At 41.2% G+C, this 17,495-nt stretch overlaps 1 protein-coding gene across 1 annotated transcript in view; it reads right to left on the bottom strand.

Moving 5' to 3' along the window:
- Positions 1–88: 88 nt before the first annotated feature.
- The window catches only part of TMEFF1 (transmembrane protein with EGF like and two follistatin like domains 1), a 124,170-nt gene continuing 106,763 nt past the window's right edge, over positions 89–17,495 (bottom strand). Inside the window, exons 6-10 of the mRNA XM_086740484.1 lie at positions 12,228–12,376; positions 11,302–11,367; positions 7,185–7,308; positions 2,739–2,897; positions 89–1,313 (exon numbers count right to left, since the gene is read on the bottom strand). Coding sequence (XP_086596610.1) covers positions 1,229–1,313; positions 2,739–2,897; positions 7,185–7,308; positions 11,302–11,367; positions 12,228–12,376 — 583 coding nt within the window. The 3' untranslated portion in view covers positions 89–1,228. The remainder of the gene's footprint in view (positions 1,314–2,738; positions 2,898–7,184; positions 7,309–11,301; positions 11,368–12,227; positions 12,377–17,495) is intronic.

The raw sequence follows: 17,495 nt of genomic DNA, 5'->3' as shown, positions 1-17,495 counted from the left end.
TGTTTTTTTCCAGCAAAATAACTTCAGGTCTTCTGCTTGTTGCAATTACCACATGGGGTAACAAATAAACACACTAAACCAGAGGCAATATAGTGAAAACGCTGTATTGTGACATGCTTTTGCAGTTCAAAATGTTGAAAGCATTTTTTTTTTAATCGAACAAATTATTAACTCCTACATGCAAAATTTTGAAAGCCTAAACTACATGTTAAAACAGCTGAACACATCCTATTCACACTTTATCTCAGGATCTCTCAAACGACAACTAACAGTCTATTAATATAACTATGACCAGCAGACTAATTTGGATGGACTTCTTTAGCTCTTGAAAATACTCTATACAAGAGCACTAGGAATTCATTCACTTTTATTTTTTTTTTATTTTAATCACAAACACTATACAATTCGTATTGTAGGTGTTAAAACATGTATTTTCTTTAAAAAAGTTTAAGAAGTATTAAAACAGCTTTAACAGTGACAAAGTAGGCTTTATTCCAATTATTTGTCTTCAATTATTCAACACCAATTTTTACAATACCTAAATCTACTCAGACCTACTTCTTTTGCACCTGTGCCATCTGCTCTACCAGGTAACTTCCCAAATTATGAAATTTATAATTTTCCTCTTTAAAAATAAATTGTTGGAATCATTTATGGAGATGGCAGTGCTTAGACCCAGCCCACATGTTTTATAAGTATGTTACAACTACACACAGCACACAGCTTCACAGTTCATGCGATAAGCAGTGTCTAAAAAATCAGTTACTAACTTCCAAAAACATTGAAATATCTACGGTATTTAAACACAGTGTTTTCTAGTTTCTCATAAGAAAAGTAAGCTGTAAACATTTTTACCTTTAGTTCATGCCTTGTTTGCTAGGTAATGTGGACTTTTTTCTTGGTTTGTTGTTTTTTTCTTTAATCTACAACCATTGGTGGAATAAATCTGTGTTCCCAAAAATATTACATTCCATGGATAAAGCACAAGTCTATTATATAACCATGTGATACAGATACAGAAAATGAACTACTGTATTCAAAAACATAAAAGTAAAGATACTAAAACAGTCCATAGCTGTTAGAGCTGATGCTTTCAGAATACAGACCAACATTGTTACACTAAAAATGTTCAAAAATAAGGCCTCTGAAATAAATATTTCCATTCTTTAAAAAAAGATATAATAAAAATGTACATCACATGGTCAATGTAGGTATAAAAATCACCAAGTTAAACCATTCTGGATGATGTATCTGAAGTAAAATGGCCTAGGTTTTGCTTCTGCCGACGTCCTCTATTGTTTTTGGGACATTTTCTGTAAAAAGAGAGAGAGAGAGAAAGAAAAACGAGGGCTGCTTTTATGCGTGCCACATAAAATTAAACCTAGCAATAGCGCAGTGACTTTATTTTCTGTACTCAACAATAGCAAGGAGTCTATGAGCTGTGCTGATGGGGAGGGGGACACTCCTGCTGTTTGGTACTGGACTGTCACCTGAGGATGTCCGTGGGACCCCAGACTGCTTAGAAGGGACTTCTGCTTGAACTTGAGTCCAAAACCAGCAAGGTGCTACATCCTTCAGCCTTGATCCAGCAAAACATGTGCCATGGTGAATAATTGCATTGGCTTTACTTTATACGTATTTCATACTTAAAATCCAGTGGATGGTAAGACTGGATCAATCAGCTTTCTGAAGTGCTGGACCTGCTGGTGCCCAACTGCTTGCAGCAGCTCCTGAGACAGAGCTCACCCAGGACTGGTGGTCCACAGGGATGACAACAATTGCGTGAGCCAAACAACTCTTTCACACGTGCAGGAGGCGTCAGATATGTGTACTTATACCTGCTATGTTGAACCTTACAACAGAGATAGAGAAGAAGGCCTATATTGCTTGTTCATAGAGATGTCACTGTACATCACTGGGTTTGGGAAGCCATGCACTAATGCAGGAGCAGAAAGTTTTATGGCCCAATGTAACTGGAGTTGAAAAAGTGAAGAACAAGTTGAGGAGGAAAAGGCCAAGTGTAGGACTTAAATGCTTCATGCACCTATACGGTAACTATGTCCTCTGTATTCTATCCCAGAGCCCTCAGTGTTCATTGGGTTCAAGACCTTGATGAGCAAACTGAATCCTTTGTCATCAAAAAGAACTCGTGGCTCCCATCTTAGTTTTCATACAGGGCGAGAGTCTTGAACCCTGTGTTTGTGCATCTTTGCATTTCATAAAACAGGTTCCCATGGAAAGCACCTAGTAAGAGGACTAGCTGCACATTAGTTTTCAGAAAACATAAATGGTGCGAGGGATTCTCTTTCTGTGTAACCCCTTTCACAGTTGTACTGTAGGAAATAGCATCTTGTCAACCTCTCTGGTTTCACTAGGTGGGAGGGGGGGATCATGGCTTCTATAAGATATCAGCAATGCTTGAATAACTCCAGTGAAGGTCTAACATAGTAGCTGACCTTTTGGACATGTTTCAAGACTGATCTGTTCTGCTGGGTATTTGGTCTGGGGATTCAGAGTCGTTACTGGTGGTTTGTGAATTTAAACAAATGTGTGTTTTGTGACCAAAAAAAAAAAAAACGATGTTACATAATCCTTCTGCTTCAGTCATTAGGTATTTTTTCTGCGAGTACTTTAAGATATATGTTAAAGCACATAAAATTTTAAGGGTAAAATATTTAAATACAGAAAAAGTGTATTCATACAATGTGCAATTTTTCACTGTTTTTGTCTTTACCTACCTTGTTATGCACATGACAATTGCAACTATAATGGCAATCTGTACAGCTCCAATTATTGCTGCAATAAGGACATGCGTAAGCTTTTGTCTACTTGGGACAACATAAAGAATACTAAAGTCTGTCTTTTCACAGTGCTGTCCAGTGTATCCTGATTCACACCTGAAAAAGAAAAGGAATATTTCATGGAATCTGTACTTTGACAATAGCCCAGTCATTTTCCAGAAGAAATAGAGTTCAAGGTGACTCCAACTGAGAAAGAGCAGGTGAAAAGGCAGAGGTGTGGTTAACGCTTGGGCTGGGGAATGGTTTGGATTTCTGTGGTGAGAGAAGAGACAGAGCAGATATGCTCTGCTTTCCTGAATAAGACTACTAGTGGTCCTCTGAAAACACATGAGCATGGTGAAGGCGCTGACCGGGCAAAAGAAATATGTGGGGTTGTTATTAAATTGGGGCAATACTGAGGAAGAATAAAGCAACTAGATGAAACAAGTAGACAAGGTTAAATGAAACACAAAGAAGCATGCTCATGAAGCACAATATGAGCATGCTCATTCAGCTGTAATGCCAATATGGGATAGAAGTGACAAAGAAGAAGAGAAGCCTTGAAAAATGAGGGGAAAAGGAAGATTCCTTCTCAAGCTGCAGCCTACAGAAGTGGAATACTGCAAAACCTATTGGACAAGACCAGCACCAAACCCCCTCCTGCCTTGTCACCAAACCAAATTTGATGGAGGTCGGCTTAGACAACCCAATAGCCCACAACTGTTTAAGTGAGAGTTCATGGAAGAATCCATAAAAACTAGCCAGGAATGGGGGAGAAATGACTGGAGACAGAAGAGAAGCAGCTGCTCTAAATGGTACCTTGCCTGAGCAAAGCAGCAGTTAGCTCAGTGAGAAACCCAGCAGAGGCTGCTACTGATCAGGGACACATGTTCAGGGAATGCAAGATCTGCCAGTGGTGAAGGTGGCAGTGGAAACACGCTCTGGAGGAAATCACATCGCAAGGCAAGAGAGGAGGGAAGCAAGAGCCACCCAAGACACTGAGCTGAAATCTGCAGAATCACAGGCCACCAGTTACATCCTTGAGCAAGTTCCTTATACAGTTATCCTATAAAATTGACTGATGTGAATGTATCAAGGGCAACTGAATCATACGATTGGCCTCCAGCTCTGTAGTAGAAAGCTGGAGAAGAAATACTCACACGCAGGCAGAGAAACAATCCTTTTGTAAACCGGATCAGATAAGCCCAAACGCAACACAAAATTGGTCTCATCCATCCAAAAGCTCTGTGCTAGGGTAGGAACTAATTCTGTTTGGAGGAACAAAACAATTACTCCACAGACCTTCCTACACATGCTAATGCAACTCCTAATCCCCCTTTGCATGCAGGGATAACGGTCGGGGTTTACACTTCCGTAATCTTGTGACTCTACTTTCTCCAGCCATGAGCTGCCGTGTAAGGAGTTTTGGTTCAGGCATGAAACAAGTTTCAGTAAGAGCAGAGCTATTAAAGAAAAGTCCTCATGTACTGTAAGTAAGCTTGGTAAAGGCTAGGAAGGGAATAAAAAGAAACATGTATTAGCATACAAGAAGGAAGAGAATGGGGAACATGTTGGTAATCATGCAAAAAGGAACAATAAGGAAGAGGACTTCTTGCTGGTGAAGGGGACTGAATTCTTATTGCTGCTTTGCTTTTGTCTTCATTAAAGAAGGTAACAGTCAAAGTGTGATCAATGTGAGAATTGCTTTAGAGCAGAGGAGGCACAAGTAATTCAAAGATGTTTCCTCAGAAACACTGAAGTGATTGGAAATTATTTTTGAGAAATACTGAAGGACGATTCAGGAGTATTGAATTCCTGCAACAAAGAAGTGCTCGTGTTAAGGACTTTATTGGTGGGGGGATGAAGTACTAGGCACTAGTTTAAGCTACCTTAAACTAGTAGAACAGATTTTGGAGCATTCTGCTGCATTAACATATAGCAAGACAATACAGCATTAATATAATAGTAAGATAAATAGAGGTTAGCATGGATTTATCAAAATATGCTGATTACTCAATTAATTGAGTTAGCACAATGAAGTTTAGATTTGTCTGCAAAGCACTGAACTGTGCTTTCTTCATGTAGTCTGCCATGAAGACAGGACAGAACTGCACTGGAACAGGTTGCCCAGAAAGGTGGTGGAGGCCCCATCTCTGGAAGCGTTCAAGGCCAGGCTGGATGAGGCTCTGAGCAACCTGACCTAGTCAGGGATGTCCCTGCTCCTTGCAGGGGGGTTGGACTAGGTGACCTTTGAAGGTCCCTTCCAACCCTAACCATTCTATGATTCTATGATTCTATGCACAAGGCGGGCAGCAGGAGACAGACCAGATCCCAGCTGTGCAAAGACTGCTGAAGTAAATATTGTGCATTTACTACTAGAAAACCTTCCTCCCACCTGCCTGCTGGCAGTCCTGGGTGGCTGCTGTACAATGAGCAAGGAGATACATTGCCCTCAGTGAAAGCGAAAGCCCGAATTTGCTCTGCACGGGTATTTTCTGCAGTTTTGTATGCCACGTATATCTCCACCAGGAAATGAGGACCAAATTAAACAATGTGTATGCTAGATGTGTATTAGAATGCAAAGCATTTGAAAATAACTATCTGCCCCTAGCATTCATCATTAAATTTTCCTTGCCAGAGAAAGAGAGAACTTTTTTTCTTTGGTAGAAGTACGTGATTACTACAGCGGATTGCTGTCTGATATAAAGAATTTGTTTCCTTAATAACTCTGCTCCAGTAGGAAACACACATAAAGTATGAGACCATCAGTATTTAAATAGCCAAGAAAAATCCAAAGGAGGTCTGATACTTAAGGTTAAGAGCTAAGAGTCAGAAATTCTTGACTAGAACCACATGAGGTTTGTTGTGTTAGGTCCAGTGCTGAGATACTCTTCAGGCCGTTTAAATAATAATTGAAGGTACTAATAGTAAGTGTAATTATAAAATTGAATTCAAAGAGACAGTACATTGATTAAATTCATCAAAACATTGCCTGTCAGTAATTATTACAGTAATAATAAATATTGAAATGATTGAGTAGTAACTGAATTATAAATGAATAAATGACTGTACGATTAGTGCCATCCAGAAAAAAAATCTGAGAAATTAAAAAACCCAGTTCATTCAGCCAGTAATGTTTTCCTTGAAATACCTCTACTTTGAATATTTTGAGGACAAATCCATCAGACATTGTGTCAAACACAGGTCTAGGTGAAAATAATACTGTAATCACATAGTGCTGTCTAAGGCCCCTCAAGATGATGTTGGGGATGCACACAGTTTCCCAAGAGAAGCAAAGCCATGATGAGCTCTCTTGGTTCTGGCCAAAGAAAAGAGAAAACCAAATAAGTCCTACTGGAAAGGTGAAAAGAAACAAGAAATGGTCTCAGATGGTAAAAGGAATAACATAAGCTTTCAAATGCTTAAGTTGACAACCATACTAGCTCTACCTTTTGAGCTTTCTTCTCCCTGGTCAGTCTGGAAACCCTTAAATCTTGGCAGTGGAAAAACCCCTAAATATCCTCGATCGATAAAGATCAAGGGAGAAAATGTGATAGTATCTAATGGATTTACAGCTGAAGTTTCCAAAGGAAAGGAAAGCAAAGAGTAATAGCATCTTCAAACACATTAATCTGAAAGTACAAGCCTGAAAGACGAAAGTTCAAGAGTGAAACCTCCTAACAAGGCACTCCATCTTATTAAGAATAAGTGGCCTTTTTCTATAAACAACTTTTAAAATTAATTTTATTTTTTAAAGAAAACAAAGAGACAGAATCTAGTTTGTGAAATGTAAAGACAAAACTATCTAGGAGCTAAGGAAATAAAATGGAACATTGAGATTTCCTAAGAAACACTGAGTGGCTTAATACTGAATGTCCTGAGCTGACAGATTATACCATAGACAAAAAATGTGGGCTAAAGAATATTTTGCAATTTTATACTCTCTAGATGAAGCCTATTATTGTGAAAAAGGGCAATAAATGTTAAAAATAAGATATTGATACACTAGAGAGAGTTTATGACAAGAGCAATAAAATGTAGAGATAACATAAGAATAGACTGAGAGGTCAATGGGGAAAGAGCAGTCATACAGAGAAGCCACGCAAGACAAAGGCAGGTTGTTTTGTGGGTTGTTTTTTTTTTTTTTTCCTCCAGATAGGATTTAGCAGCTGAAAATAAGGAGACAACACAGTCCTCAGAGGGATTCAGCTTCGGAACTTCCTGAGCGACCGAGCCTCTCCTCTGAGCGCTATCTCCCACACGACTAGAGCAGCACAGGGATACAGCTCCTGTGCCACTGCTTAGATAACTGCAAACTGATACACGCTGTAATTACATCTAAAGAGCATCTTGATTAAGCTTTACAGCAATTTCAAGCACATTTTGGAGGCATGTGGGACTTACCGGCAGGAAGCCTTTTGAGTGGAATAAATGAATTCACATTTTCCATGTATACAGTAGCCGTTGAAGCTTTCTGAACAAGGTATGTGGTTTCCAATGTAAATGTCTTCTCTTTGATCACTGGCGTCTTGAAAAGAAATATACATAAACAATTATAAATGGCTTAATGATATTCATTAAAAAATCTCAACTAAGAATAGCATACCCTTAAAAATCTTGTAGTGAATCAAGGCATACAGAATAATAAAGCAAAGGCTTAAGGGTGAAGTTTCAGAGGCATCTACAGAGATTGCCTAGGATGTACTGCACTGGAAAATGATCCTCAAAGACACAGAATCACAGAATCATTTAGGTTGGAAAAGATCTTTAAGATCATCAAGTCCAACCACAAATCTAACAGTGCCAAGTCCACCACTAAACCATGTCCCTGAGCGCCACGTCTACACATCTTTCAAATACTTCCAGGGATGGTGACTCTACCACTTCCCTGGACAGCCTCGTCCAATGCTTGACAACCCTTTTGGTGAAGAAAGTTTTCCTAATACCCAGTCTAAACCTCCCTGGGTGCAACTTGAGGCCATTTCCTCTCATCATATTGCTTGTTATTTGTGAATTATATCTAAATATGCTTCTTATGTGGGAGTTACATCTAAATATGCTTCTTATGTCAGGTTTCTCCAAAGAAGAAAAGTATTCATGAGGGAAACAAGCCAATGCAGGAAGATCAGCAGAAGTTTTGTCAGTGGCATTGGGGCAAAGAGATAATAAATACATAGATACAGAGAGCTCTCTCCCATGTCTAAACAGAGGGGAAAAAAAACCCTGAAGAGTTAGGAGGAAGTTAAACCACATTTTATGATTACTGGGTAGAAAACAACTTGATAAAGCGCTGATCTGACTGGTACCACTGGTCTTACAGCTGTAATCAAACACAATAGCAGTCTTCCTCAGAGAAATATTTATGGAAAGGGAACTTTCCATGAGCTTAAAATACCCATTCCTTTGGGAAGTGTACTGGGTTTGGCTGGGATGGAACTAATTTTCTTCAGAGCAGCCTGTATGGTGCTGTTTTGGATTTCTGGCTGAAACAGTGCTGATGATACACCAGTGTTTTGGCTGTTGCTGAAGTGTGCTTGCACAGCATCAGGGCTTTCTCTGCTTCTCACTCTGCTACCCCCTCAGAGAGTGGGCTGGCAGTGGGCAAAAGTCTGGGAAGAGACACAGCCAGGACAGCTGACCACAACTGACCAAAGAAGTATTCCCTACCATACAACATCCTGTTCAGCAATTAAAAGTGGAGTTTTGGTCCTTCCAAGGTGGCCGTTGCTCAGAGACTGTCAGTGCATCGGTCTGCTGGTGGGGCGTTTTGAGTAACGGCTTTTGCATCGCTTGTTTTTTTCTCTTTTTATTCCCTTCACTTCTTAAACTGGCTTTATCTTGACCAATGAGTTCTTCTCGTGTTTGCTCTTCTGATTCTCTCCGTCTCTCTGCCAGGGGGGTGGCTGGGTTGAGCTGGTGGGCGCTTAGCTGCTGGCTGGGTCAGCCCAGCACAGGAAGGCAGTCCCTTCCACACCAACATCTTTCGTGCCTCGTTCACATTACTAGAGCTGTCTAAAGCTGTGTACATTTTCAACCATTCTTTCCCCAGAATTGTTCTGTAAAAAAAGTCCTAAATACAGAAGTTGGTATTTCAGAATCAACTTCTCTAAAGAGCAGGGATCTAAAGATGTGAGCATGGAATTATGTTCATTTCCATGGTAATAGACTAGAGCGTCACAAATACAACATTGTAATGAACTGCAGGTGCAAAGCAAGAAGAGATTGTGAAGAAGAAATATTCTTATACAATTGCAGATATTTGAAATAACACCAGCAAGAAAGAGAATGTATTTATACAAGAAAAAAAAAAAAAGGCATGCTGCTGTTCTAGGTTTTCCCTGAACATTTTCTGTAATGTTTTCTAATTTGTTCCAGGGGAAAAAAATAAAATCTAACTATTAGAGGTTTTATCTATAAGGAAGCCTGTTGCTTCAGGCTGTGGTTCAAAGACACAGAGGACTTGATGCAAGGGAAGAACATTGCCTAGTACTGACAAGATGCCCACCACTGTCCTGATGGAACAGACGGCATCATGATATGTCTAAGAGGAGAAAAGCGGGGATGCTTCATCCCAAAACTGTTGCCTCCCTCTTTCTCCAAGTAGTTAATTACTGCCACATCTGGTCGCAATCAAAGGCTAGCGATAAGTGACATACAACTACATGAATCTGTTCAGATAGCTGCACCATGTCTGATTTTAACGTACATACTAATATAGAATGTAAGGCCCAGTGAAAGATGCGTCCCCTGGAAAGAGGCCAGGTAGCCATGGCCACCCAAGTCAGAGGCAAAACTAATATTAAGCAAACAGATATTGTTAAATGCAGGAGGTGATTCCTAGTGTAAAATAGATATTTTCCTACCTATTGACAGGAATCCATTTTTAATCTGAGAAACCTGCTAGACTGCTTCAGAGCTTCAAAGTGAAAGATTTAACTGGTGTAGGAGCCAAGAAAGAGTGATTGGATGTGAGAGCTCAGATAATTTACCAGAAGGAAGATGGATGCACAAAAACTGAAACCCTGATGCCCATCTTGGCACAATAAAATGAGCAAGCCAGCTGAATCCAGGAAGAGAGACCTTTCTGATGTACCTTTAGATAGATATTTGCACTGCAGGAGAAGGAGACCATCATGGTTCTAGAGATTAGAAGCTATTATACATTCAGAGAACAGGGTTTAATAAGAATAACTCACAGGAATTTAAAGCAAAAGCAAACATAGAAGTGTGGACTGTTCTTTTATCCTGGAAGAAAAAGTCATTCAAAGTAGTTCACTTCAGGCTCTCACTATTTAAAAAGGTGTGACTACTGCATAAAAAATTTCAAAACATTTTTTTTTTGCACAAGGCATACTCCCTCTGTGTACATCATTTGCTGAACTTGAGACTGTACATGCTATACACGTTAATAATAATAATTATATACAATGTTTTTTTTCATTAACTAGATTTCGAGGGCAATTTATATGCAAAGAATAAAAGGCTGTAACTTCTTCTGAACAGAAACCCGAAGTGGTGTTTCATCACATCACATAATAAGATGTATATTCCACTTGGTGCCTTTTATGCCTTCATAATGTAAGTGAAAATTGACATTAAATCGTTCCAACTGCTACATTATATGTAGTGAAAATAAGAGAATTTGTGAAAAAAAGAAAAATATGTGGAGCTTTTTGGCACTGAACGGCTTTTCAAGATGAAGACAAGGAATGTTGAAAGCCATGATGGGATGGCTTTACTCTGGGAGGACATGGGAGCGTAAAACAAGTATGATAGAAACAACTAAAGACCAGAGCTAACAGAGAAGATAGCAGTGCTATTATTTGTGAGAGAAGAGGGCAAGATTAACACATATACAGATCTGCTCTTTGACAATAACTTGAGAAAGACAGAGATGTTTTGTCCTGGAGAGAAACATTTTGAGCAAAAGCCATGAAATCCAGAAGCATATTTGTTCTGAGAACGTGCCTAACACACACAGGCTACCACCATGTAAACAACCGAGCAGAAAGTGAAACTCTGCTTTCTTTTGTTCATAGTAAGAGTCATATAGGTAAAGTAAGGTTCATATAGGTATTCAACCAATGTGATCCAGTATATTAGCTTACAGAAAACATTTTAAAACAACCTAACAAATATAGAATCTGCCTTTTTTTTTTTCAGAAGTTATGAGAAAAGATTGAGGTCATGGGAGTGGCTTGTGTCATCTCATCAGGAATGTCACAGCTTGCTGTATTGCAGTAAAGGCACTTTCACAGCACTTGCGGGAACCCTAATCCTGTGACCGCAGCGTAGGGCGGTGAGCAGCTGGGCATCTTAGGGGAACAGAGCAGGCAGAACTCACAAATCACGCACATCTCCTTCTTGCCAGACTTGCAACGTCAGTGCTGTAAGAAATAAGTTGTTTGCAGGTCTGTCTCTACAGAAACCAAAGCTGTTAAGGCAAATCAGAAGAGATCGGCGTGCTCAATTGTCTCATCTTGTGGTATCAACACCGAACAGCACAAAGTCAGCACAGTACCTTTCACCTCTGGCCGATACTGCGTGCCATCCTCCTTCTTTCCAACTGCGTTTGCGTCATCTGTTTCTAGGTGATAAATACATGCATGGATAGCTATTAGGAACGGTTTATTTCCACACCCCTACATGTATGTAACTGAGAAGCCAGAATAATAGGCAAAGGAGTATTTTAATTTCAATAAAACTGGACACATTCCCATTGTTCCTCCAATACAACCTGGCTGGTAGCACACCTGGTCAGTAACAGTCAGTAACCCTGGCATCCAGACCAACACACGGCACACCTCCACCTGTAGGTTTTGAACTAAAAATTTTTCTGTGCTATGGGCCTAGGTTATTTTGGTGACAGTCTGTTTTGGTTTTGGAACTGTCCAAGTTACAGACCTGGATGGAACTGGCAAAGAGATGGTGGAAAGCTGTTATTCCCATGAGCAGGTCCTAACTGCAAGACCCCAAAACTGAAGAGTAATGCACATAGTTAACTACAAGGCAGTAGACAGGGTTTCGGTGGACCACTCCAACACTGAAAAAGGAAATGGATAAATATTTGTGCAATTGGGACCCAACTTGACTCCACTTGGAAGTACATTGTACAGCCCCCAGCAGCAAGAGGGAACGCTTCCCACACACCTTTTGCTCTCCTATTTCTTACCAGTCCCTCACATGAGACCCATTGGACTATTGCTTAGATTCTCCTAAGGGCTTTTGCTGTCTTACCAGGTAACAGTAGCCAAAGGAAGACAATGTAAACACAGCACATATGTATATAGTGTAAACATACATTTGCGTGGGGAACTCTAAAATACAGGCAGGGAGTTCACTGACAAATGGTTCAGTGATTTCTCATCAAAAATGGCAAAGGGAAAACTCTACCAAGCCCACTTACGTCAGAATTTACATTTACCAGAAAAACAAAATTAAGCCTACCTGAACAGTGTCCAAGATGCCGGATGTCGATCTGCTCTTGCCTCAGACATGATGCTTCTCTAACAAAGCAGGGATTGTTATAGGAACTTCCATCAGAAGCACATACAGGATTAAAACTGTATCCACTGCAGTCTATATTACATACACACCTGTTAATTGAAACATACAGCAAACCAAAATTGACATCCAGCAAACAGAAATGAAGTCATGTTGAGCCCTGAGTAAACACCAGCTCATGCACTAATACCAGAAGAGAAGAGCGTGTTGCATGAGGACGCTGAAGAAGGGATGTCTCAGGCTTCCAAGCAGAATGTACAAAATTATGAATAGGTGCTTTTTAATAATGTATTAATGTTTCTTGTAGTTTTACTATGCTCTCATTGATTAACACCTGAAAATTGATAACACATTGCTAGGAAGCTTTACTGCATTAACGTAACAGTTCGTCGTGTCTGTTCTCAAGTGTGAATGAAACCAGATGAATATTCTACTTTTTGGGGGATGTCAGGATCCCTGAGAGGGAAGGAAAAAGAAAAGGACTCCCATTTCTGTTAAGCTGTAAAAGGAGTTTTTCTATTTCAGGGGCTGTACAGAATCAATATGCTTGGTTAACTGTGTCATTTCAGCAAGACACTCACACCTTTGAAAGTTAACAGTGGGTTCATTATGTTGTATTTTAAACAGGATTATGCAATCTGAATAATTTCATATTGCATCCAGTTAACACTTTGTGGTTTAGACACAGCACTAGGGATTGTGAAATAAAGGTGGGAAAAATGAAGACCTAGCATGCAGCTAGTTCCTAACCACCCAAATGTAGGACAGCCAAAGACCTGGATAGGGCTATGACTGACCTGTTTCCAGTTAGATAGTTTTATTGCTCCAACAAAAAGTCCTGAAATTTTGCATGTGTGAATGGCACAGGGAAACATTATAATTTTCCAAGCCCATTGCCCCTTGTTTATTTTAATCAATATTCAACTTTTTAATCAAACCTTTATTTTTGAATGAAGGTTTCTCTGTGCTTTGCAAGCTCCGCTTGGCCTCTGGGCTGGGAAAAGTAAGGAGTGTGGCTGCAGAATGCGGGACGTGGCAGGGGCCTGGTCCAGCTCTCCATTGAGCTCCTCCTGATGCCATGAGAGCAGGAAGGGCTGCCCGGCATCTTCTGAGGAGGTGGCAGTGGGCACGCAGTTCTCTCTTTGGCAGAAAGGAAGGCACATGGTCTGCTAGTAGCTGCTGCTAGCTTCACCTTGCTTCACTCTTGTAAGGCACAGGGTGGGGAAAAAAAACAAGCTACCGACTTGCTAGAGTTTTTTATGTTCTTTCCAGCTGTTCCAGGTACAATTAAATGATGCATGTGTGCCTCAAGTCAGTAGCAAATCTCACAGCAGAACCTAATTCCATGCTGCAGAAACACATCACCTTTTCCTCTCCCTCTCTTTTGTTATGTAAGTTCAGAGATGCTGATTTTCCCAGTAATATTTCATGCCTGTGAACTTCAGATTGTTGCTAGACCAAAGAACGTCTCTACCGCAAACAGGTTTTTAAGTGCACCTACTGACAGTGAGAAACTGTCCTAGTAATGAGTCTCTACATATCTTAGGGACCTACTTCAAAGTGCTCATGAAGCCGCTAAATATCAATATAATGAACATACAATAATTTTTCTTACTAGAAATGGTAATGGTTGTAAACCTTAAACCCAGGAAAGGAAGCACTACTTTGTTTACACACTCCTACATTATTTTAAGCCTAATGAGAGGTTTATTAGGATTTACAATATGCAAATAAAAGGCTCACGACTCAGCAGTCGTGCACATTTATCGATATGAAGGAGCAGAGAGCTAGTCCTAATTTGCATGACTTTGGCTATGGGCTTACAGATACCTTTGCTCAGCCCTGGCTCTCAGGAGCCACCGATGCCGATGTGCACCCACCCTTGTCATATTTGAGCACATCTGTATACATATCTCCAGACAAACACCATCGGTATTTCTATGTCCAAACAGCTCTAAATCTATCTGTAGTCACCATCCAAGGTCTGTAGCATCATAATTACTGCTGGGTTTTATCATTCCTGGTGACAAATAAGGTAACTTTTGAAAATATTTTTTTCTTCCACATGGTGACATTACAGGCTAGAGTTGAAATTTCTTGGAAACTGCTTATGTTTTCATGCTTCACTGTATTTATATTTAATATCTAATGTTAAATGCTTACTTTCTGAGCATTGCCAAGTGCTTGTTTTGGGGGTAGCTGTGAATTCCTGATCTGTTTTTTCTGATAAACACTCTCAGGCTTAGCTCTAAGCATCTCTTCAATGGACAAAAATTAATTTTTATCATTAAAAGTAGGAAAAGAAACAAAAACCTACTAGAGGAGACCCTGTGACATGTCCATAAGGGCTGGGGCAGCATGAAGCAGCCAAAGATCACTGACGAGCTGCAATGGTCTCGCAGCTGCTTTGTGCCATTGGAGCAGGACAGAGCTGGTCACTGCCAGGGGTGGGAGCCAGTGAAACGCTCGCCCACTGCCAGTCTGGATACTGGGAGTTACTGGAGGCTTGCAAGCACACAAATCCCCGACAGGGCCCCATTGGCACAACAGACCCTGAGCAGCTGGCAGACGTGCGCACTTTCTGCCCGCAGGCGTGAGGGCTGCAGGCACACCAGATCTCCAGCGAGGCCCTTGCTGGCCAGACAGACCCAGCCAGTTGGTGGGATGCCTGCCTGCTCTCTGATCTCCAGGATCTGCCCCTGCTTCCAGGATCAGTGCCATCCTCCTTCCAGGCTCCCTTCTTCTGTCTAAGGGCACTGCCTTTTGGGACAGCTCTTCTCTTCAGAGCCCAGGCCCTCAGTTTCCCAGTCTAAGCAGTCGATCTGCAGAAGTGCACCACACCACCAACTTCCCAGCTACTGACTCTGCCTCATGGTTCTTTATTAAATGGAGGATTCAGGATGTGACACTTGTTTAGCCCAAGCATTACACAAAATTTACAACCAGTCCATGCTGGTTACAGCTTGGGAGTTCAAAGGTTCTATTTCAAACGTCCAACCCCCCGCCCCGTGCACCTGATTATCTTCCTGATGCCATTAGCTACACCTTTGACTATGACCACAACGCCAAATGGTACGTCTGGTCTTCACCTGGCCATTTAGTTACTGCTGTAGGTACTTTGATAGAGCTCTCTAGCACATAAAAGCATGTGGTTTAAATATACTGCAAGATAATGAACAGTTGAACCTGACTGATGTACTTAAAAAAAATTGAGATTATTCTGCTTCATTATTCCAATAAAAAAGCCTGAAGCCATTCAGAGGGCTGAAAGAGAACCAGTTAAGGTGAGGTCGTGGCTGGGGCTGGATGCTCTGATGGGAGCAGGGCCTGCACGGGTGCAGCAGGGTGGCAGGGAGGGAGCCAGGAGCGCTCATTAGAAACCCGTACCCATCAGAGAGTCTGTGTTGGGTGCAGTGAAGTTGTCCTCACTCACAGCCAACTGGCACTAGACCCAAAATACAGCCAAAGTCTTCTGGAAGCACTGAACTGTGAGACAGGAGCAGTGAAATGTGTGGAGCACTGCTCTCGGTAGAAAACATGAAATAAAAGTTGTTTTTAACTGCTTGGTGCTTGTGAAGGAAGGGAAAGCCATGGGAGAGCAAGTTGCTGCTCTGATGCTGCACATCAAACACATCAAAATTGGCAGCTGAGTCCCTGCAAGAGGACAAGACCACCACCACAGACTGAAACAAAAAAGCAGCTCAGGAGAGTGCTGGAAGATCACCAAACGAACCCGCTATGAAATATAGAAAACATGTTACACCTTGAAGTTGGAGAGCTACAGAGGGCAGACCATAGGAGAAGATGACAGAAAATCAAGTCTCCTGAGGGAAACAAGTTCCCCCACCAGCCCCTTTGAAGCCTAAAGCCAGGCAGAAGCCAAAGCCCAAGACTACCAAGCACAGCCCAGGGGGCTGAATCATCCTACAGATCATACAAGCAGCACTCGAAGTATGGGAGAAGATGCAGCAGACAGTATTCATGAGCTAAAAGCGGGATTTTAAAGGGCAGAAATCTTAAGGGGAGCTGTGTTTTGCAGGCAGAAGAACCCGTATGAGGCACCACAGACTGTGGGCTTTGTTTTTCTTCACTGCTGACTGAAACTGGACACAGAATTAAGTCCCATATTGTAATTTGTGCCCTGACAAGCCCTACTTATGCTGGGGAGAGAGCATGAAAAGAGCATGAAGAGAGCAGAGGACAACATGGAGAGCTGCTCAGGAAGGGAGGCCAGGAAAAACTTGAGATCTTGAGGAGGGAGTGGGGATATGTGGGAGGAGTACAAGAGGGCCAGCCAGGATGAGAGAGCTGCTAAAAGTGAGGATAAGCACAGCAAAGTTTGCATCAAAAAAAAAACCCTGCAACCCTGCAATGAAATGCTTCTTTGTTCCTCTAGTTGCTTTTTCAAAGTATCAGTAGTTCCCAAAGCCGTGCCATGTTGGGTAAATCAATCATCACATCCCAATACAAGTCAAGACTATGGCAAAATCTTAGCCCTACTACTGATACTGGCTGTTTTGCCACCGTCACCTGGAGCTGAGTGAGGACTCCACAGCTTGAGCCACACCGCTGCTCTGCTGTTGGCTTTTGTATGCGTTTGACAAACATGATCCTGCTTGGTGCCCCATGAAAATAAAGCAAAACTACCAACTGGTGCCTTCAGCCTGATGTGTGGCTGCTCAGCACAATGTTCAGAAGAAAAGAGTTAGTCACTTAAGGAAAAGTCACTTAACAGAATCGTGTACTAAGGATGTCCTGAAAGTGCTTGATGCTTCATACCAGAAAGAAGTGAAGGAGTGCTGCAAGTTTTTGCTGTAACAGCTTGTTGTAAAAGTCGCACTGGAATAAAAGGAGAGCACTACAAGAGTTGTTGTTTTTTTTTTTTCTTCACTATAACCTTCCTATTGGTTTTAACCAAAAGGATTGAAACAGGTAGTTAATTCTCCACGTTGATGTCTTGCTGGAGAGGGTTGCTGCTCAGTGTCCCCAAAAGAGCTTTTCTCTCACTTAGCCCTGGAAAGTCAACAGGACATGTTCAGGTGTTTTCCTGATGTACTAGGGTGCACAGAAAAAAACCCTTAATTTTGTCACTCTTCATCAGAGTTGACATCCTAAGAAAAAAGGCACCAGGTTGCTGTGACAACGTGCTTTTAGAAGTTGCATGTGTATCATTCATTAACACCGTTAGTCATACAGAAAAGCATTTGAATT

This window comes from Chlamydotis macqueenii, chromosome 2 (genome assembly GCF_036417535.1).
Source record: "Chlamydotis macqueenii isolate bChlMac1 chromosome 2, bChlMac1.mat, whole genome shotgun sequence".
NCBI lineage: Eukaryota > Metazoa > Chordata > Aves > Otidiformes > Otididae > Chlamydotis > Chlamydotis macqueenii.
This window is presented reverse-complemented; position numbering and strand designations above follow the sequence as displayed.